Here is a 22,500-nt window from a genome sequence, read left to right on the forward strand (position 1 = left end):
TGATGAATATGCATGAAATCGTTCAATATGCATGAAATGAGTAGGAATTTATGAATATGCATGAATGAGCAAAATCCTTCAATATGCATGAAATCGTTCAATATTCATGAAATGAACAGGAATTGATGAATACGCATAAAATGAGCAGAAATTGATGAAAATGCATGAATCGTTAAATATGCATGAAATGAACAGGAATTGATTAATATTCATGAAAAGCAATTAATATGCATGAATGAGCAGAAATTGATGAATATGCATGAAAAGCAATGAATATGCATAAAATGAACAGGAATTGATTAATATGCATGAAAAGCAGTTAATATGCATGAAATGAGTAGGAATTTATGAATATGCATGAATGAGCAGAAACTGATGAATATGCATGAAATCGTTCAATACGCATGAAATGAGCAGAAATCGTTATATTTGCATGAAATGAACAGGAATTGATTAATCTTCATGAAAAGTAATCAATATGCATGAAATGAGTAGGAATTTATGAATATGCAGGAATGAGCAGAAACTGATGAATATGCATGAAATCGTTCAATATGCATGAAATGAGCAGAAATTGATGAATATGCGTGAAGATCGATTAATATGCCTGAAATGGAAAGGAATTTATGAATATGCATGAAGTGGACCGGAATTGCTTGATATGTATAAAATGAGCTGAAACAATAACTGTATGGAAATTGATGAATATGCATCAATGCATGAATATGCACAGGAATGAGCGGGAATTGATGGGTATGCATGAAATGGACGAGAACTGATGATCACTGAATCACTCTGTTTTTACCAGGTTACCTCTCTGTAGTCAAATGTCGCCTTTTGTTCAATCAAGCCCCTAGACACTGGATCAAAGACTCGTTTCTTAGATGTATGCTTATCGCGGTATGGAGAGTTCTAGTCTGTCAGGTCATAGAGCAGCTGGTATCCAATTTGATTAGCTTGCTATCAAAACCTTAAACGAAAACAAAAAAAAAAATTTTTAAAGGATAAAAGATACCTGGGAATAACTATCATACATGGTTTGTTCTCTCTCCTTTCCCTTACTCGTTCGTTGCAAACTTAAAAAATTGTCTGTCCACTGATGCTACATATAATGAAATGAAGATCTAAAAAAAAAAAAAAAAAAAAAAGGATATGTTGGTGTTCACTATAGAAAAAGAGTATTTCAAAGAAAATGAACGTAAAGCACATTTTTCACTAGTGGTAAGTGGTACAAAAACGGATTAAAGCTATTTTGTATTTAAAAATTACTTTTAAGGTTGCTGAGAGGGAAGCGTTTCCATAAAATCATTTTACCATAAAGAATTATTTATGCACGAAACTATACTGCGAATTTTACTAAAAAGTTGGACTAATGAGAATGCATTTAAATGAAAACGTGTCTTTTTAAAATATTGAGTTTGCTTGTCTTTTGATCATTGGTAGGTTTGAATGTATTATATCTTTTTTTTATGATTTAGATATCTTAAGTATCAGGAAGTATTCTACCAAACAAAAGAGGAATCAAGTGATTTAGAGAAAATGGAAATGTAATGGTGTCATATACAAAAGATAAAGCTGCTGTGCAAGGAGGGAGTGGTCAGGGAAGGGGGAGAGGGTCCATTAGAAGTACATGTCCTCATGAAAACATGATGACTTTCATGTAAATTAATGAATTGACTTGCGTTCATTTAAATACATATTTCTTGAAGGGAAAACTGTTCTCAAAATTCTCTTTTACACCGAGTTGCTATTAATTATTTGTCGAGAGATTAAAACAAACGTTCGTTTACTTGAAAGAATAGTTTAATTAGATTTCTTTAACATTTTAAAATACGGAACCTTTATTATAAAAAAAAACATACTATTTTAAACGTTATCGTAAAAAATGAAAAGAAAATCAAACGGAAAATTTGAATGTTTTAAAAGGTCGTAGTCAACAGGTGTTGTAATTAAAGAAAAAAATTAAAAGGCAGAAACGATTTAGGGATAGACTAAATTTAACAAAATAATCTGACGTAGCGATCGATAGGATGTTGTACTTACAGTCTGAATCCTACTACTTGGCTTTTTGAGTCTTGATTTTCCACTGGTTGTATTCTGCTTGAAATTTTCTGTTTGAAGTTTAAATTAGGCAGAATCATAAGAGCGAGTAGATGGAAGTACTTTATTTAAGGAATGTAAAAACGCATTTACCTTTTCAAAAAATGTTTGTGGTATAATTGCTTGCTTGAGTCATGGGGATTGATGTTAATAAAGTTCAATCTTCAGGATTCGCAATCTCTTCCTGCAATGAGATAACAAAAAAATTGAGTTAACAATTGCTCGCGTAACTCCGTTATCTTTGTGTATCCATTTTTTTGGTAGGGGCTGTGCATGTTTTAATTTAAGGTGAAAAAAAAATCACTAATCGTTTCCAAGATATTCTTGATTTGCCAAGTTATCTTCATGCGCATGCTAAACAATACGGAGGTGATGTAATTTGAATGTTAGTAAAATAAGGGGATATGTTTTAAATTATTGAAGGTCATTTAAATGAGACGAAAATATTTTATTACGCCATATGCAGTTTAAACTACAAGGCCAAAGGATCGGAGTGTGAAATCGTGGGTGAAAAATCAAATGATTACTGACTTGGCCGAGGTTTAGGGGTCATTAATAACGACAAGGAAAAGAAGAGATTAATGATTACATTTTAGACAAATGGTAAAGTTACGAGACGTTTACTACTCTGGAATGACAATAGTGTGATTTATGCATTTATATTTTAAGTGTGTGAAAGGATACATTCACTGGTTATTGAAAAACGAAAGTGCGTTAAAAGTAAACGCCATTGTTATGAAAATTATATTGCATTTCAGAACAATGGAGATGAGGCTTACGTTAATTTGAAGTCGCTTAATTAAAGTGGCACTGTAATATTTTGTTTTACGAGTCCTGAAAAACTCAGTATTAATCAATTTTTAGCGCGAATTTTTTTGTCCCTTCACTTTTTAAAAATTAATTACTTAATTTACTTATTTGTAATCTTCACGTGGCAAATTAGTATTGTTTTTAAAAAAAGGTCTCATTTTTAAAAGCACCAAACTTACATCACGACTGGAAGGTGTGTAGAGAGAATGGAAGGGAAGGTGATGAAAAAAAAAAAAAAAGGTCATGAATTCATGTACTCATGTACGCGTAGTGAGAAGTAGGGGTGGTGAGTGGGGCTGGGGGAGGGTAATAGTCAAGTGTGGAAGAGAGGGCTTCTTAAAATTACATGTCCTTATGATGCCATGGTGGTTTTCAAATTATCCTGCAAAATTTGTCAAACATGGTATACTTCAAGGCTAATACTCGAAAGTGGACGATAAAAAAATGGCTAGCCTCTTTGCATCAGTAACTCTCAGATTTGTTAAAAGTACTTTCACGAGGAACGATTGCAACACTTTGTCATTGCGTTGTTCTTGCCTGTTTTTACAAAGGAAGTTGATGGAAAAATTATATTTTTTGGCCGAAACCTTGTTTAAATGAACTGTTCGTGTTTTGGATGATTTGCGGAGAACGAAGTTTGTTTGCATGATAATCAAAAAACGTTGGGTTCATGATATCGTTGTAGGGCTAGGATGGGAGGAGTGGCAGGGGCGGGGTATGAACATTTAGGCAACTGAGCGGGGAGGGGTGGAAGAATAGTGGTTTGAGGTTAACGAAATCCTTGCAGAGTGTTTAAAATTCACAACTGGTTTAAAAGGTGAATTCTTAATACATTTTTTGTTCTGGCTGCTAATGTATTGTGACCTTTAATTTAATTTAAAAAGGAATAGTCGTTTTAAAATTAATTATGAATAGGTTTAAATGGTTTACTTTAACATCTGCATAAAAGAAAACTGTTAAATTTATCGTGAAAACAAGAAGAAAGAACGGATAAGTTCGGCAAAAGACTGTCATTTGGAATTTCATGATGTCATGGAAAAGAAATCTGGATGTTAGTGTAGAAGAAATATTTTAGTGCTAGTATTAGCTGCTGTTGTCAACGGGTGTCGTCTGTGAACGAAAAAGAGCAAATTTAATGTCGGGAAAATGGGAGATTAAAATAATAATAAGAATAATAATTTTAAAAAAAATTTAAAAAAAAAAGGACCAAAAAACTTTGAGAGTGCGATGTACTTACAATCCGAATGTTAAACAGGTTTGAAAGGTCTTGATTTCCCATTTATTGTCATCTGTTTGCATGTTTACAGCTGAAAAAGAGAAGTGCTTAAAATAAATATAAAATTTTGCTGATATAAATTAGTTGTTTTGAATACCATACTTAAAAAAGTTTAATGTAAGAAAGGTTTGAAAGGTGCTTACTTTCGTTAAATGTGTTGCTAACTGGGATCACAATTGTTAGCACCCATTAATGTCAGGTGGAGATTAGAACGTCTCCGACAAGAAATGTTTATGTGTTAGAACTGGCAACTGGCAATTGTACTTACGATTTTAAATTGCGATGTCCGACTTCTAGGTGTATGCCAGCTGCAAATTAAACTTGCTACCACCTCAAAAGATCTGCTCAAAAATGGGTTTAATTGTGTTAGAAAATCAAATTTCATAATTGCATTTGCCTTGCGAGTTGAATATTTTTTTTAATGAAAAAAGTGTAAGGATTGTACTTACGTTGGTCAATTGACGATTACTTTCTGGCTGCTATGTTGCAAGGAAACCTGGGTCGCCTATAGCAAAACTAAAATAAAGTATACATTTCATTAAAGGAGCAAGTCGGAAAACAAGACTGACTGAATGAGAGTTAAAAAAAAAAAATGGCACTTACGGTTGGCTAGAATCGTCCGTGTATATATTGCCATGAACACCTGCTTTAAAATGGGATAAATTAGGTTAGGTAATGGTATTCAAGGGATCACCGATCTCGAAGATTTTAAACAATCTTAGTTAATTTTATAAATTATTGTTTGAAGTAATCATTACCTGGACTTGAAAGTTGTGCTCTTTCCCTGCGTCGGTCGTGATCTGCTTCACCTAAAAAGTTCTGGGCGTAGTGTGTAAAGTACATGTATAAATGAGTATGGGTTATATTAAATGATCTTAAATGTCTTGTTCAATGACGCTTACTGTGATATCACCAAGGCCGTTCAAAAGTTAAATTTGGACAATAAGGTTAGGACTTACTTGCATGATAAATAACTCAGGTGATCCATTGGTCTCGTGTAAGTCCCTGATCAAGTTCTTGAATTGATGCGATGTGTGAGGAAGAGATGAGGCCATGTAGTTAGGAGCTGAAAATAAACAAACATGAGTAAAAATGAACGTTTCATTTGACAAAAGGGTTACTTAAACGCTTAGTTACAGATAGAGGAACGTGTCTTAAAACGAGTCGAGGATTATAGACTACATTCTCCGAAATCTTTTTCCCGCAAAGGAACAGTGGGATTTTTTCTGAGCATTTTGAGTGATCATCCAAAAAGAGATTTATTGTACATTGAGTGTAGAAGAGGTTCCTTTCGTATTTAACTTGTAGGGTTAAAATCGCTAGTTGTACGGGCAGAATCGACTATGACGCGGTAAGAATTTTCCATTATTGTTAGAATTAAGTGTTCCTGAAGGTATGGGGGTTGACGTTGTTGAAAGTGTAATTGTAGATAAATTTAATGCAAAATTAAGTGGGCATTTTGAACCGAAAATTAATATTTAGATTTTAGAATTCCTATGTGCAATACATAAGTTTGAAAAAGGAGTTGTTCTGGTAAAGGATCTGCATCATGTGTTGTCGGGTATTGGGCGCTAGTCTAGTTCGGAATTGGGATTGGGTTTAAATTGTGAGGGGGGTGGGGGGGAAAGATCGCGTGTATGTATATTCAGTGTTGTTTACAGGGGAAAGGAACTTGGGATTTGATGTAAAAAAAAATAAAATATATAAACTATGACATGAAATAAAATGAAAGCATCATTAAGGTAGTGTATGATGGAGTATTTTTGAAAATTGGCCGAATTTGAAAATACCGTACATACTACTTTTGTTTGTCTCCCGAAATTTTGAATAAAGCATTGTTTTTATTCTTTCTTCGGCCCATTGAAAGTTCCAAAACTGGAAACAAATGCTTATGCAAAATTTTGCGGAGGATGGGGGAGGGGGGAGGGGGGGGGGGGGGAGAACAAACGAAGAGTATTATGGTATTTCCGACTCGCCCAATTGGGGGCTAATGAAAGGAAAAGGGTTTGGGTGAGAAATAATTTTGAGAGGGGGGTGGGGGGGGGAGGCAGGGGGTGGTTGAGAGGGGCATTTTAGGTGAAATGTCTTCATGAATAAAATTGAAAGGGAATTGAGTTTCCACTAAAGTATAGCGTCTTAGTCTGATTTGAGAGAGTAGGGTCGAGATGAGTAGATTGGTGGGAGGTAGCTAGGGGAAATGTATGTTCTCAAATCATGGTGTTAAGATATTCAAGGTAAGAAGTGGGGTTGAGATACGTAATGAGGGAAATATCATAAAAAGGGTTTCAATGATTTTAAACACGACGATGACTAAAATTGGCGTGATTCACTCACCAAAAAGAAGACGAAAAAAAAATTCAATGGTTCGCGAAGACTGGCGGAAAAATAATGCGAGGTCATAATTATGGTGTGTCGTTACAGGCCTGACAGCGCTTATTTAGCGGTGTCTTAGCACCCTGGTGCTATTGCGATGGCCGTCAGAAAGGTTTACGTGGTGTCGAGAAACAATAAATAATGCTAATAACTATGTGTGTTTGTTCTTTTTTTGTCACGGTAAAAGAAATGTTTTATCAAATTGTAATGGTTTTGAAGGTTACTTCTTGTAGAGTTGACATTGATCGAATCTGTCGATGTAACGTAAAATCACTAGTGCAGTATATGGTTGGGGAAGTGCTATTTAATATGCACTGGATGCGACTTGTGAAATAAGCTTACACAGTTATGTGAAATCAAAATGTTGTGACGACCTGGAAAAATTTCATGGTTAAAAAAAAAAAAAACACTCTTGACTTAAAATGGCGAATGCCGCGTGGAAGTTTCATGGGGGCTGACGTTTTGGAAACTGCTGTTTTGAGAACAGATATTTTTTGAAGATAGATGTAGATCGTTAATGGACAAAAAAAAAAAAATGGCATTAGTTATTCAGAACCATGTTATTTTAAAGGAAAGTATGTCCAAAATCTTGGTTGAAGTTGAAAAAAGTTATGGATTTTGATGGTATCAAACAACAGGATGAGTGTTAAGTTTTCTTAGATAACATTCAAGTCTATGTAGAGGTCGTAGATTTAAATTCTAGCTGGGAGATGGGGTGGTTTTTGTCTTACTTGCATTTGGTCGTCATCTATTCTCTTTGTCCTTAAGAAATGATTGTTGGGTTAAATAAAAAGTCGCGAAGGATGTACTTACGTTCTGTAGACTTCTATCCGGTTCTCTAGTAGAAGAAGTCCGCACTCAGCGAGGTAACTCTTTTTTAAATGGATTTCTAATATAGAACAAATATCTGAATTTGTCAGTTGACATGTTCTGATCGTACTTACCATGTGAACTTTACGAAACCTCAAATCTTCTCATGGATTGTCTTATGGCAGTAGATGTGTTTGAAAATGTAATGGGAACGCGAGACGGATTTCGACGTTAACGGACCTAAAAAGGAGGATGAAATACATGATAAAACTTTGCAAAGGGTATGAAATCCGTGTACTTACGGTTTGGGGATCTTGAATTGACACTGTCAGTGTGGTTACAAGTTTCTTCTGAAGGTTGTAAACTGTAATAATAAGTGATGTAGTTTTTTTCAGAAATGTCCACTAAATCAGTGACTAATAAAGTAAACAAAAATAAATAAACAAAGTAGTTTGCTAAATGATCCAGGGTGCAATAATAGCTAGAACTGGGTTGGGTTAAGGTTATATGTCTATACTTGGCCAAGAATAAAATGAATTAGTCGACTGGAGTTCGGTAGCGGAAGTATTGTGAAAATGAAATTTAATAGCGTAGCAGCTGACTCAAATAGGCGAGGAAGATTATATGATGTGATAAAGTAGTCTTTTAATCGGTTTAATAGTTTATCAGTTATTGTTATATATTTATTCATTGTTATATTTAGTCATTTGTTTTAAAATTTGTTGGGAGTGGACGTTGTCCCGAAAAAAGAAAGAGAAGACAAAGAGAGATGAGGGAGATTTGCAAATCATTTTAAAATAAAGTTATTATCGTGTGAAACTTCGGGGGGGAAAAAAAAATCGATGGTCTGTTGTGCTGTTGGCCAGAAATAATCACTAAATTACGAGACGTTTACCGATGATCTCTTGGTGGTTGTGTCTAACGTTCCCTGAGCAGTTTTTGGAGACTCTGATGATCGTGTTCTCAGCGGCTGGTAACATGTAGTAGTTGTAGCTAGCTTAAAAGAAATTAGTTGCAAAAGCAGCGTGAGATTTCCTAAGTGATTCTTTAATTGCATGCAGCAATTGTAATGAATACTATCACTTATGCGGAGAGCAAACAGGAAAATAGCTGAAAGTGCAGGGTATGAAAAGTACTTACTGTGTGGAAGATACTAGGGGACGGTGCAACTGGAGAACCAAATTCATCGTGTTTTGCGGAGACGACTTACCTGGAAAATGTACGGAATAACTTGACACATTGTGGATGCAAAGTCTCAAAAACAAGCACTTACAGTTTGATGTTGGAACTTTCCAATAATGGCGGAGGATTTGAATTTCCTGTAATGAGGGTTTAGATCTTGGTACAAATAATGTGAGAAGTTAAGTGTGAATATTCTTATAGGGCGTGTAATTATGGGTATTGAAGATTAAAAAAAAAAAAAAAGTACTTTCGGTTTCCATGGCAATTACTCGCGTTTCAAAATGTCTATACAATGATTGTGGAATGTATACGCCTAAACGTTTTAGAAGAAGAAAAAGGTGGAACAACATTTCCGTGTTTAAGGACTGTTTATTATTGAATTCTACGAGTGATTTAAATAAGTAAAGGCTATTAATTCATGATATACTTACGGTTAAGAGATGTTTTAACCGCAACTGTCTTGGAAAACTGAAATGATAATAAAGAAGTTGTAAAACAAGGTGCATTACTGATTTCGGAAATCTGTGATGATTTAGGGTGTAAACGGTCTCGTCCACAGGACCTTCGCCAAAGTGATGGGAAAGATCCTGCACTGACGACTAAATTAGGCAGTGTAGATGAAATGTGACAAGTCGTTTCTTTAAAATTAGTTTCATAGTTATTTCTTTTTAATTTATATTTTAAATTATTGTTTACTAGTTATCTTTTAAATTTATTTCTCTCTTAAAATATTATGAGTGCGTAGTGTGCGGAATAGAGAAAGAGATTGTTATTTTTGGGAAATAGAGTTCATTTATCGTTTGAAAATCGGTGGATTGTTGATTAGTTGGAAAAGTAGCGCGATATTTGCCGAGGGAATGCTTAAATTGCAATAATTGTAATAACATAAGAGACGTGGCTAAAACTCCAATATGGTTGGAAGAGATAAGGCTATGAAGAGGAACTTACTGTGCGGACGTTAGTGGTGGGTGTGACAAGTGAAGAATCATGCACATTCCATCGTCTGCTGCGGACAAGACGTGTCTGAAAATGAAGCGAATAACGGGACATAATTTAAAAAAGGTACTTTTTCGGATGACGAGTATCAAAAGAAGTACTTACATACAGTTTGATGTTGGTAGTCTTAAAATGACTGTAAGATTTTACCGTTGAAACTAAGGGTGAAAAGAAGCAAGATCAATGTGAATATTATATAGGGCATTAATTTTAGGCTAGTGAAAACGAAAAATGTACTTACGGTTTCTGTGGTAATAACTGGCGTTTCTTGTCTATAGACTGGTTTTCGAGTGAATACGGCTAAAAAAATGAAACTAGATAGGGCTAACACGATAAAGTACTATTATCCAACTCTACGAGTAATTGAAGTACGTAAAAGCTATTGATGATACTTACGCTTTGGAGATCTCTAAATGCAATTTCTCAGTTTTGTTGCAAGCTGCAAGCTATGGTAACATAGCTATAACGAAAAGGTCTATTAGTGAACTGGGATATTGGGCCTGGTGTAAGTGTCTGATGATATATGGTGCAATACTACACGAACTAGAACTGGGTTTGTTCAGGTGGAGGAAGTCTGACAATATTAAGAGGATAACGTACCATTCTTTACCAAACAGCAGTTTTTTTTTTTTAAAGTACATTGAAATGATGTGATAAAGTAATTTTTTAAAATTCTTCTAAATCGGTTTTATTTTTACAAAGAATGAGACGGAAATCGAAAATGGCTGTAAAAATGCATGGAGTCCTTGAAATTAAGCAAGGCTGTTAAAAAGAACTTACAGTTCTATGTCTCCAGTAAAGGTGTGGAATTAGAAGTTTTTGTAAATTGCTTCTAGCTACAATAAAAAAATAAAGAAGTTCAGTGTGACTATTAATATGGTATTAATTAAAGCTAGTATACACCACGAGTACTTACGGTTTCCAAGGCAATTACTGGTATTTCAGTAGTCCATATACTGGTTTGTAGATGAAGGAAAGCGGCTAAAACTTGAAAATAAAGGATTGATAATATCAAAATGGAAAAGTAATCTACGAGTCATTTAACAGAAACGCACAAAGAGTACAAATATTCCCCCATATTGTACATTTGTCTGAATCGTTTGTAAGTTGTACAGTTGCAGAGTTACTTCTTTCTTTTTTTTTTTTCTTTTTTTCCACCAGGCGGGTCGCACAAAAATTTTCACACTATAGGAAATAACCTTTCCTTTCGATAAATTTCTCTTGATGATTGACGCGGTGTTTTAGTCGTTGTAATGGGAAGCAAAATTAGTTAAAATACTACGCGAAATTCACAATAAAAAGATAATACGTTAGATATGGTCAGGTAAGGTGTACTGCATTATCCATGATTTTTATATTGCTTAGTTGTGAGATGGACAGATACCGTTGGTGGACGGTATAGAAATATCGAGGCCATTTGCATTACGGACAATTCAAATACAATGATCATTTTTACGGGATGAGGAAAGTCCTTACGCTTCGAGTTCTGTAAGTCTAAACTGTGTGCGGCAACAAAATATTCCAAATGGATTACATAGCACATAACGAATTCAGCTTTAGCTGAGTTTAAAGTATTCATGGTTTGCTCCAAAGATGAAGCGATAGTTGATGCGTTATCTAATCGAAAGATATATCGGAGTACTCAAGGCCCTTTGGTACCGATTGGCTGGTTGTATATCAGGGATCGGAGATGGCTTAAAACGAGGCCAAATAAATGAATACTGGAATTAAATAGTTTAGTTCGCTCATGATACTAAAGCTAAAATCACAGACCGGTTCAAGAAAGGGTATAGAAGTTTTGCACATGACAGGAACAATGGATTCTTTTTCCTATGGGAACAAATGTTCTTTCTAATGCAAAAGATTTTCATTGTTCCTGCCAAGCAACATGGCTGCCGTGCAAAACCCCTATATCAAGAGAATTTTTTCCAAATTCTAATTTGGGAAATTGTAAGTGCCTTGTGGACAGGCAATCTAAATTTAACTAAGGGGGAGGGATTAGACATGACCTCATGAAAACAATCGGTCTACATGACAGGGGCTGCAGTGCAAGGGAACTGCATGACCTCATGAAGTCTTATTGATAAGGACACTTTTTTTTTTTAGGGTAAAAAAGTAAATTGCAAGGTTGTCATGACGATTATAAATAGGACATCACATGACTTTTGGAGGGCATATAGTTTATTTGTGGGCCGAGTAGCATCATTTGCGCCCGAGCGGAGCGAGGGTGCAAATGATGCTACGAGGGACACAAATAAACTATATACCCGACAAAAGTCATTTTATTATCATTATTATTAATACACAAGGCCAAATCGTACCAATTTATTTAATAAGAAAAATTGTTTACCAGAGATGTAGCACGAAATTATGGTATGGAAATGTCCCTCAGTGTATACAAACAAAGGTTGTGAGAATGAAAGGAATTTATATATTTGAAGTGCGGGTTTTAAACCAAATGTAGAAGTTATCCTCGCACTTAAAATAGGACAATCTCATTGGCCGAGCGAAGTTGTTTGACATCTCTGCAGCCAATCAGTATCAGGGCAATAAATGTATTTTCAGCCCGCACATTTCCTGTTTGGCCCGCAAAAACAGTGTTTTACAGAGGGCAGTTTGTCATTTGGCCGCCCGTATTGATAATAATAAAATATGTGGACTCGTTGAGGAAAGGAAAAATAGAGAAAGGGAGGAAAAAGGCTGTGTGGGTGAAATAGGAATAACACAAGAAGAAACCAGGGAGGGGAGGGGAAGGTGACATGTTCTTGGGTAATTCAGGGGTGTGGTGACTGGGTGGAGGCTCATGCGTTAAAATGGATATTATATTGTCATATGTACGTAGACCTTATTTGCCTTCACTCTTTCATTCGCGTACCTAATGATGGAGACTTGGACAAAGACATCGCAAAATGAGGAGTTTCTAAGCGTATTTTAAAGATGGATTTTAACTCAATGCAACGTGCCACACCTCAAAAATTTGAGTATAAACATTTCTGCATTTCAAGTAATTGAAAGGAGTGCGTAACAAAAGTTTAAATTGAAAGTCTTAGGTTCTTGTAATAGATTACAAATACGACGTTCCGAACGTAATCCTAAGATTTGGTTTGTCCGCCGAACTCAGAGTGGGTAAGACCGGACTTTATGTGTTTGAAAGTCTTTCTGTAGGCGATATTTTAGTGAATATATGAATGAAGCACATCAATTTTATCAACGAAAATGTGACAAGCTTGTACACTTTTAAATTACTACAAAGAAAGTAATAACATGAACTTTGGGAGTCACAATTTCCATCGCGTCCAATCTTTGAGAAACGAGATGAAACGAGGTTTAAAGAATTTTTCCATGACTGCAAGATCTAAGTCGCTTGATCCGCCGCGGCTCACTCAAGCTGTGTGGAGAGAAGTTGTTTGCTAGTTTGCAAAGCGCAACGACAATTATACATGTTTGTCCGCTGCGTCTGTTATCGATGACATTCGCTTTATTCTCGTCAAAAATTTAGAAAGTAGTATTTTGGAACTTTCTAAACAAGTGCTTTGGTTGCTAAGATTTGAGGGTTTCTTTTGAGAAGACATTGTAGAGAATGGAGAGCTATGAAGGCTATAATATAGACTGAAATTAGAAAACCTCGACCCTTCCACGGCAAAATTTACTTAACGAGAGCTAATTCTCAAGAGAAATATGCATTAGAAAAGAAAACAGGTGTCCCACTTAAGTGTGATAACCTTGTGCGCCGCGCATTTGTTTCTGCACGCACATACTTCACCTTTACTATGGTCCGCCTTTAAATTTGTCTTCTCCGAAGTAGTCCTTGTGTCTGGAACGCAGCGTCGTATTCGTCAAGATCACTTCTTCCTCCAGCAACGATACCTCGATAAACTTCCTCGGCAAAGGCAACAAGCTGTTTGCCCGAAGGCGAAGCGATGACTGTCCAAATTGGGCTTCAATTTATTTCGTCCACGAAGCTCGCTGATTGGCTAGAAGGCTTGAATTCCTATGACCCATCGAAGTGACAACAAAGTGTGCCACGTGTAACCTCATGTTTACAACATCTAAACGAGGAAAATCAGTGCTATTGTTGCTAATTTGGCGTCCCTTCAAAATCTCCTCGTCTGAATGCAAATTGTAATAGGGCGTCGACAATATTATTTTATGATTTTTCATGCAAGGATAATGCAGGATTATAACGGGAAAGAATCTTTTTGTCGAGTGTTTTTGTAATCAGAATTGTAACGAAAACGCCGCAAAAAAACGCTTTGAATGCGCTGCACGCTTCACGTGCGCGTTGAGCTTTTTAGCAAAAGTCCGTGCAGAAGACAAGCGTGAAATTATCAAATGCTCGGATTTCGTGAAAATTGCTGAGATTTCAAGATGAAATGCTTATTTTTAAAAAAATACAAAACAAGACCCTACATCTGACATTCTCTTTAGTCATTGTTCTTTTTTTGCAAAGGCAACTGAATATTACTAAAACCTTGAGCCTACTTGTTTGTCAGGCTAAAATCTTTAATAAAGTGATTTCAAATTGCTCGATCTTGCAGAGCCGGAAATTGTGAGAAAATTTGACAGCTGCGTCATCACCTCACACCCCAGTGTCTGGCTCCAAATGCAGTTTCACGACATTTTTGTATAAATAATACAACTTCTACTATCCAACTTTTTTTCTCCTTAAAATATGTTTTCCGTGTGCCTGTAACGAGTACATAACACCATTAAAAGGAAGAGGGGGGGGGGGGGGGGGGTTGGGGGAAAGCGGTTGGGGGAATCAAAGTGCTTGCTCAGGAGAAGATATCCATTCCTTGACAGATTTCGCTTGGCGTCAATGAAAATCCGCCATTTTATCAATTTACGCGAGCTAAAGTGCGCGCCAATGACGCAATAAATCATACGCAGTAGGGTCGCGCAATGCAAATCACCTTAACAAGGGTTTATACACCGCTACCAGTGACTTCATGCTTTTGAAGCGAAACTCAGTCATTGAATCCTTTTTTACATTTCATCTCTTGTCTAAACCCTTTGTATGCTTTGAATAGAATTTCCAAGCCATAGTATGCAGAAAACCGCATATATAGGCGGGGTTTAATTTCAGGTTACGTCATCAGCACCATGTTGGTGGACGAAAACAAAAGATCTCTCATTGGCTTCCTTTGCTCGTCCACGCCGTTGTCACCTCTGTCTCAAGAAAGGCAAACAACCTATTGGACTCCTTAATCAAAATACGTCCATACAGCAAAGGATTTCCAAGAAAGCACTCATCTCTTCGAGGAGGAAAAAATTTTTTTTAAAGTTTTCAAAAAAAGGGGAAAATTAAGAAAATAACACAAACAGCGGTGATAAACATTGTATTCCAACGCATTTTTATAAAACTTGACGTTTCGTATGCTAGTCAACACACATTTTCAAAAGTGACCGTTACAATTTTTAAAAACTATATATATATCGTAAACAATAGGGGTCTGGAACCTAGACACGACATTAAATGGGATCACTTTGACATTTTAGCGTCCGGAAAATCTGACTTTGTTCATTCAAGAGCTAAAGCCTTCCCTTAATGTCAATATTAGTAGTGAGAAGTTATTGCTGTTTTAGCTATTACTTTTCATTATGTCCAGACACGTACTGCTGCAGATCATTTTCTCAGTCTAGGTTCCAGACCCCTATTGTTTACGATATATATATAGTTTTTAAAAATTGTAACGGTCACTTTTGAAAATGTGTGTTGACTAGCATACGAAACGTCAAGTTTTATAAAAATGCGTTGGAATACAATGTTTATCACCGCTGTTTGTGTTATTTTCTTAATCAAGCTACGATGGCCTAAGAACAAGGGGAAAATTTTATTTGATGAGCACGGTTCCTTCATCGTCGTTTTTATTGTCACCCTCGTCGTCATTGTAATCGCAAAGGAAGATGGGTTGGCAAGTTGATGAAACATGTGCCTTCTACGCACGCGCACGAGAGAAAATGGGCGCGCGAAATCTGGACTCAACCTCTTTTCGCTCGCTCCTCCTCGAATCCAGATATTTTCTCATGCCTATCTCCTTCTCGAGCTCTACTAATTAAACGGCAAAAGAGTCTCGGCTCGTAGTCTACCTTCATCGTCGCTTCTATTGTCTTCCTTGTTGTCATCATAATCACCATGGGAGATGAGTTGGAAAATTGTTGAAACACATACCTTCTACCTACCGATGTGTCCCAGCATCTGGGGTGGGGTAGGGGGCGGGGTGCGCTCAACGTCAAATTCGGGTTGAGCTTGTTTTTCTTATCTGCTTCGAGGAATTTTCTCCGCTACTTTGGGTTTTCCCACTCATCGAAAAACCAATATTTGATCTTTGAAATGAAAGTTAGAAAGTTCATAGCAGTTAGATTAGCAGCTGAGGCAAATGAGCAGCTCTCAGCTGGTATGAACTGGTAGAGCATGCGCAGAGGAGAGCAATTGCACGGGGTTCGAGCCTGGATTTTACAGGCTTGCTGCTTGTTGTTGTTTAAGTTCCTTATCTAACTGCGAAGATGTTTCCAACTTTCATTTCATTACATGAAATTTCGTAGATCCTAAAATCATTTGATTTGCTGTAAGGTGGTTTGTAGTCACCCCCACTAGAAGAGCAGAAGTCCTCAGCTAATTTATTCTGAGACTAAAAAATGAAAGCGATGATGACGATTAGCCAGCTAATTACTTTCCAGCAATAAAAATTGGGGGTCACCAAGTTCGTTATGTTGTCGGAGGGCTGCTTCAAATACTGTGATCGTGTGCTCCAACGAAAGGATGCTTTTGGGGTAAAATATATCTATTTTCAATTGTGACAACGATTCCTTGCGCATGCTCATTGACACAGGTATTCTTCACATTGAGGGCCCCCTCTGGGTGTAAGGAATCACGAACGTTGGCAGCAATCAGCAGAACGTTCAACTTACTTTCCTGGTAAGTTGGACTACTTGATTTACATTTACATATCCCACAATAATTCCAACGTAGGAATGTTACGAGCCCTTGCGTTTGATTAAAAACGTGCTCCGACGTGTATTGATCCCAGGGAGTTTCTCCACAACAAACCGCTCCACCCTTCGCGGTAAAAAGGCTTCATAACGATGGAGCAAATTTTCTCATTCCGCTGGTCCGGCGCTTATTCGGCGGAGGTGTCCCTTTAAAAAAAACGCTACGTCGACGTCGAATTCGCAGAACGGGGTGTCTTCTTTCAGCACCCAACCTCATTAAGAAACTAGAATGAGCTGTTTAAGACTATTCAATAACAATTCAAAACACAAATTTATTTTAACATCAAAAGAGCTTTATTGGTTTTTCATCCTACTCTCCTCTTTACAATACACGCACGAATTGCGGACCTACGATCAATTTCTAAATTATTTCCACCTAATAGAAAATTGACTTCTTGAGCCCTCCAAACTTTACTTACAATAGATGTTATTCCTATACAAAAACATTGCAGGGTTAATTCAGCAGTTAAGCCGCCATAAATTTAAATGTATCATTATCCCGTTTTTGCTCTCCTTTACACGCAAAATTCAGCAAATTCAAAACGAATGAAAAGGTTACTTTCTAAAGAAACTGCGCTGCTGGGATGATGTTTCGAGCGTTACAGTGTAGCCCTTCGCGCTGACTAAACATAAGCTCACAAATCTTTGATATGGTGTTCAATTTACCTTTTCCAGCTCGTTGGATAAAACTAAATTTCTGCAAATCACATCCGTCATTGTTTTGTGATTCGCTTGATGAAGCATGCGCAAATCTTGACATAATTGTCGGCGATCGGTTCCTAGAAACCAATTCATTATTCTCAAAGATTCTTTGACCTGGGCCATTTGAGTCTCAAATAAGAATAAAACACAAACAAAATAAAACACAAAATAATGTTTGTAACCGCGGTTTGTTTTTTTCTTAATCCATTATTCATAAAAAAATTCAGAATTTTGTTTACCGCATGCGTAATTTTAACACCGTATTTTTTCTGGCGGAAAAATTTGTTAAGGTCAACCAAGGTCATACCAATCTTTGTCGCCGTAGATGAATATCGCAAAAAAAATACAACAAATGTCATGAGATTAACTCTAATCCTTGGCTGCACATTATTTGTTGGAAGAAAAATGCTTTTTTAAGTTGTGTAAGAGAAATTACATCATGAGGGAATGCACCACAAATTTTCTTTAACACTTAAGATCTACCAGTTCACAGACATTTGTTGTAATTTTTCCTGTTGACATTCTATAATCAAGCACAATTCAAAAGTACAAAAAAAAAAAAATATATAAAGATATAAGATACACCATATCAATAATCATTACCATATGTTATATCCCTCATTCCAAAATGGCCACCATTCTAGTATTCTTTTGTTCACTTGCAAATTAACCCCTGTTGCCTGTTCAAGTCGTTTAAGTTTAAGAACAAGACAAAAAGAGCTAATTTGCAAGGAAACAAAAGAATAAAAAATTAAAATCTGGGACACGTTGGGAAAATTGAAACGCTTCCTGATTCCTCCCCGACCATCCCAGATCATCGGGGATGTCTACGATTTATGGTTTTCATAAGTCGGCAAAATCTGGGATGGTCGGGAAATTGCAAAATCCCCGATCGTCTGGGATTTTTCCGACATATGAAAAGTAGGCTTAAACTTTGCATAAAAACAACGTGAAATCCCCCAATTTGAGGTTTTAACGACTACGTGGGCGTACAAATGCGAATCTTTCATTCCATATTTTTAATCTGAAACCGCTCGTATAAATATTTTAGGATAATTCGCCCACATTGTACGAAGTGAACGAAATGAAATAACCGCGAAAGACTTGTGCAGGATTGTGCAAAGCTACATTGTAAAGTGACAAAACAATAAATCCCCTGGTGAAGATGGCTTCTCAAAGGAGTTTTATGAAAAATTTTTTGACTTAATCGGCATGCATCTCCTTAATTCATATAATGAAGCCTTTTCTAAAGGTCAATTGTCAATCTCACAAAGACGCGGTATGATCTGTTTAATACCTAAAGACGACTGTTGTCTCATTGAGCTGTCTAATTGGCGTCCACTAACTCTACTTAATGTTGATTATAAAATCTTGGCAAAAGTTATTGGACAAAGAATTCAGTCAACTTTATCTTCGCTCATACATACTGATCAAACAGGCTTTGTTAAAGGTAGATTCATTGGACAAAATGTCCGTCTTTTGAATGACATCATAGAATACGCAGATGCTAAAAAACTCCCAGGTGTCCTTCTATTCATTGACTTTCGAAAGGCTTTTGACACTATTGAGTGGAATTTTATTCACAAGTGTATTGAACTATACAACTTTGGTCCAAATATCAGGAAATGGATATCCATTCTTTACAACAATGTTGAAAGTGGTGTGCTGAATGCTGGATTTATGACCAACTATTTCCAAGTCTCACGTGGCGTCCGTCAAGGATGCCCTCTGAGCCCTCTCTTGTTTGTTTTATCAGTTGAATTGTTAGCCCTCAAAATACGCCAAGATGAACTCTGCAGGGGCATCCCCCTTCCGGATGGACAAAATGCCAAGATCTCACAGTTCGCGGATGATACAACCCTAATTCTTGAAGATACCATATCTCTTAGAAAGGCTATGAATATAGTTAACTCTTTTGGAGCTTTGTCTGGGTTGCAACTAAATAAAAAGAAAACTAAAGCCATGTGGATTGGTTCGTCAAGCAAAAACAAGTCAATGCCTGTAGAATTCGAGTGCCCAAAAGAACCTATTAAATTTCTGGGTACCTTTCTCTCCCACGACGCAGTTAGCAATAACAAAAATAATTTTTTTATTAAAATAAGGAAAATGGAAACCAAGCTTAATATATGGCTGTCGCGCGATTTGACTCTCTTTGGAAGAACAATGCTTGCAAAATCCTTAGGTTTGTCTCAACTAGTTTACGCTGCTTCAATGCTCTCTGTCCCAGAAGCAGCGATCCAACAGACTCAGAGGAAACTATTTGCGTTTTTGTGGAAGAATAAGTGTGATAAGGTAAAGAGACAGGTTCTGTTCCGTCCCTTATCTAAGGGCGGTTTAAATTTTCCTTGTTTTCGGACTGTCATTAAAGCGCTACGCCTCTGTTGGATAGGGAGACTTTTAAGTAATCCACATGACACTTGGACAGCAATTCCCAACTCTCACTTTGAAAAACATGGTGGACTCTTGTTCCTACTTAATTGCAATTACAGTGTCGAAAAGTTAGATAAGAAAATTCCCTTATTTTATAGGGAACTACTTGAATACTTTCAAGAATTGCGTAGCAACTGTGAAGATCCACTACAGCGCGAATTTATATTATGGAATAATAAAGATATCAACGTTGAAAACAAATCGGTGTTTTGGAAATCTTGGCGTGATAAAAATGTCTTGTTTGTGCAAGATCTGCTAAACAATCAAGGGAATTATTTATCTCCACAAGAATTCAGTAATAAATATAACATCAAGGTTAATTTTCTGCAATACTATCAAATCATTACAGCCATTCCAGCGTCTCTGAAAAGTTACGCCTTCACTCATTTAGATCTTGGAAAACTGAACTCGTTTTCTGAAAATGTCGACTTTCAGATATCTAAAGATGTTAGTTTAAACTTAAAGAAAACTTCGTGCGAGCAGTTTTACAAACTGTTTACAGAGAATATTAGTATTGAACCTACTGCGGTTACAACATGGCGAAAACATTGTACTGTGGTCGCTGACAAGTGGGAGCAATGCATTGAAAGCAATTATAAAATCACTCGAGATAATAAGCTAAGACAATTTTATTATGACGAATCCATTCAGTGGTTCAATATATCCTACAAAACCAATATTAAACTCACGCCGCTTCAAGTTTTTCTCAATTTACCAACCCCAGCTTCCAATCTCTCCAATAAGCAAACCAAAAAAAAAAAAAAAAAAAAAAAACAACAACAAAAAAAAAACATTGTAAAGTGAAGTTTTCAATACACTGCAAATGGCTGGCCAGTCTCTCAAGATTTGCCAGACTGCGCCTAGCAGTATTATTTATCTTAACAGGCCTCCTTTCACATTGTACAAAGGTTGCTTCGTATTTTGCACTATAAACATCACCCTGAATAACATGATCTCTTTGAATATAACAATTATCTTTTCCTCTCATAAATTTCCCCACTGAAACAAAAATTATTTTCTTAACTTTACAGGAAACTAAAAGATTCCTGAGTGCTTCAAATGTTTGTCCATTTGTTAGATAGTCGTCAAATACACAAACAACTCTACCTTTCAACTTATCCTTGTAAGCCTCACTCACACAAATAGATCGGAAGTGTTTCTGGATATAATCATTCTTCTGTCTGTGAACTGGATCATCGTCCCTGGATTTTGTGGTACATGTGTGCCTCTTGAAAACTGCACCAGCTTTCCTTCCATTCATCATATAGCGAACATGTTCCTTTAAGTATTCCAATATTTCATTAGGCTTCTTGGAAGAAGATGGGGTAACTGCCCAGTCTTGCACCTCCCGGAAGTCTTTGTCATGTGCGATTGCTGATGAAGAATTTGTAATGCACCTGTCAGTGATTTCCCTCCAGGGTGGGGTGAATTGGGGGAAGGACGTTTCATGCATACATAAGAAGTTTGAAAAAAAATTGCTTTCCCTTGGTCCTCAGTGAGGAATTTGACAAGTTTATGTAATTTGCCCAGGGTCAGGAACATTGTCTACTTTGGTGATAGGTACAGTTGAAATATAAATAATTATTTACATAAAACGAGTTAACCAGATATTTTCTTGGGACACAGAGATTGGAGGATTCGCCATCAACTCTGCCAAATCATCAGGCTAAAATTTGATCCCTTTGATCCCTTCAATTTGATCCCTTCAAGTGACACTTCTATGTAAAAGTCAGTTATAAACCCCCTACTTTTGACAATCAACAGCATACTATGATGAAAACTGGAGGATAAAAGTTAGATTTTGCTCTATTTTTGTATTATTAGTGCCTTCATTTTTTGTGTGCCACCTCACAAATTATAATATTATTGTCATTGATTTTGCTAAAGTCATGCACTGTTAACTGCTGGAAAATTGGATATGATTTGATGACACAACCACACAATATGCAAAAACAATATTGCTGTGACATGTTTAAGCATCAATAAAGTTATTGAAAGGTTGTACATATATGAATTGGCATTTCACACAACTTTTGTATATGATATGTGTTTTACTAAATCAAATCATGGCCAAATTTCAATCAGTTAAAGAGCACTTACCTTCTGCAAAGAACAAAAAAGTAAGCAAAATAATGAAAACAAACCAAAATAATTTTTGGTCATGAAGAAAAAGTCACTTGCAATGGTTTTGCACAGTGCTGCCCTTTCTGTGTTTCAATTTTTCAAATGACAAATCACAAGCTTAGAGAGTGGACTAGAAATTTCACCCTCTGGACCTCCCATTTTCAAGCACAACAGCAAGAATTATCATATAAATGGAATACCTGTTAACCCATTGACGCCCAGGGGCTCCCCATTAGACAGAGTAAAATACTAAGTCTGGCTGGTTTAGGCCGGTTTGGACGTCAAAGGGTTAATGTCAAGTTACCAGTTCCTATTGCTTCATATGGTAGAGTTAATACTGCTTAAAATTGCAAATTACATGTAATTGCGATGATCATTATAATTCTTATACCCACGCAGTTAATATACATGTAAATGTACAGTAGTGTTGTTTATCAATATTTTTAGTGCAAATCATTCCTGGATTAAGCCACTGGGGGTTGCATTTATTTGCAAGAGTATTATTATATAGTAGGAGGGTTTTTGTGCTTCAAATACTTAAGACAGAGGAGTATAGGACTGCTATTTGAAGGGATTAATGTTTATAAAAATTTGAGGGCTCAGTAGCTATACAGCTCTTCAAAGCCCATTTTCAATTTGATAGCAATGCATCAAGTGCAGTCAAACAATGAAAACGGGTTGAAGTGAACAGGAGAGGTATCATC

General features: G+C 36.4%; 1 protein-coding gene across 1 annotated transcript in view; it reads right to left on the minus strand.

Moving 5' to 3' along the window:
* Positions 1-19,923: 19,923 nt before the first annotated feature.
* The window catches only part of LOC138030346 (uncharacterized), a 12,402-nt gene continuing 9,825 nt past the window's right edge, over positions 19,924-22,500 (minus strand). Inside the window, exon 3 of the mRNA XM_068878272.1 lies at positions 19,924-21,046. Coding sequence (XP_068734373.1) covers positions 20,379-21,046 — 668 coding nt within the window. The 3' untranslated portion in view covers positions 19,924-20,378. The remainder of the gene's footprint in view (positions 21,047-22,500) is intronic.

The sequence above is a fragment of the Montipora capricornis genome, chromosome 13, assembly GCF_036669925.1.
Source record: "Montipora capricornis isolate CH-2021 chromosome 13, ASM3666992v2, whole genome shotgun sequence".
Lineage (NCBI taxonomy): Eukaryota > Metazoa > Cnidaria > Anthozoa > Scleractinia > Acroporidae > Montipora > Montipora capricornis.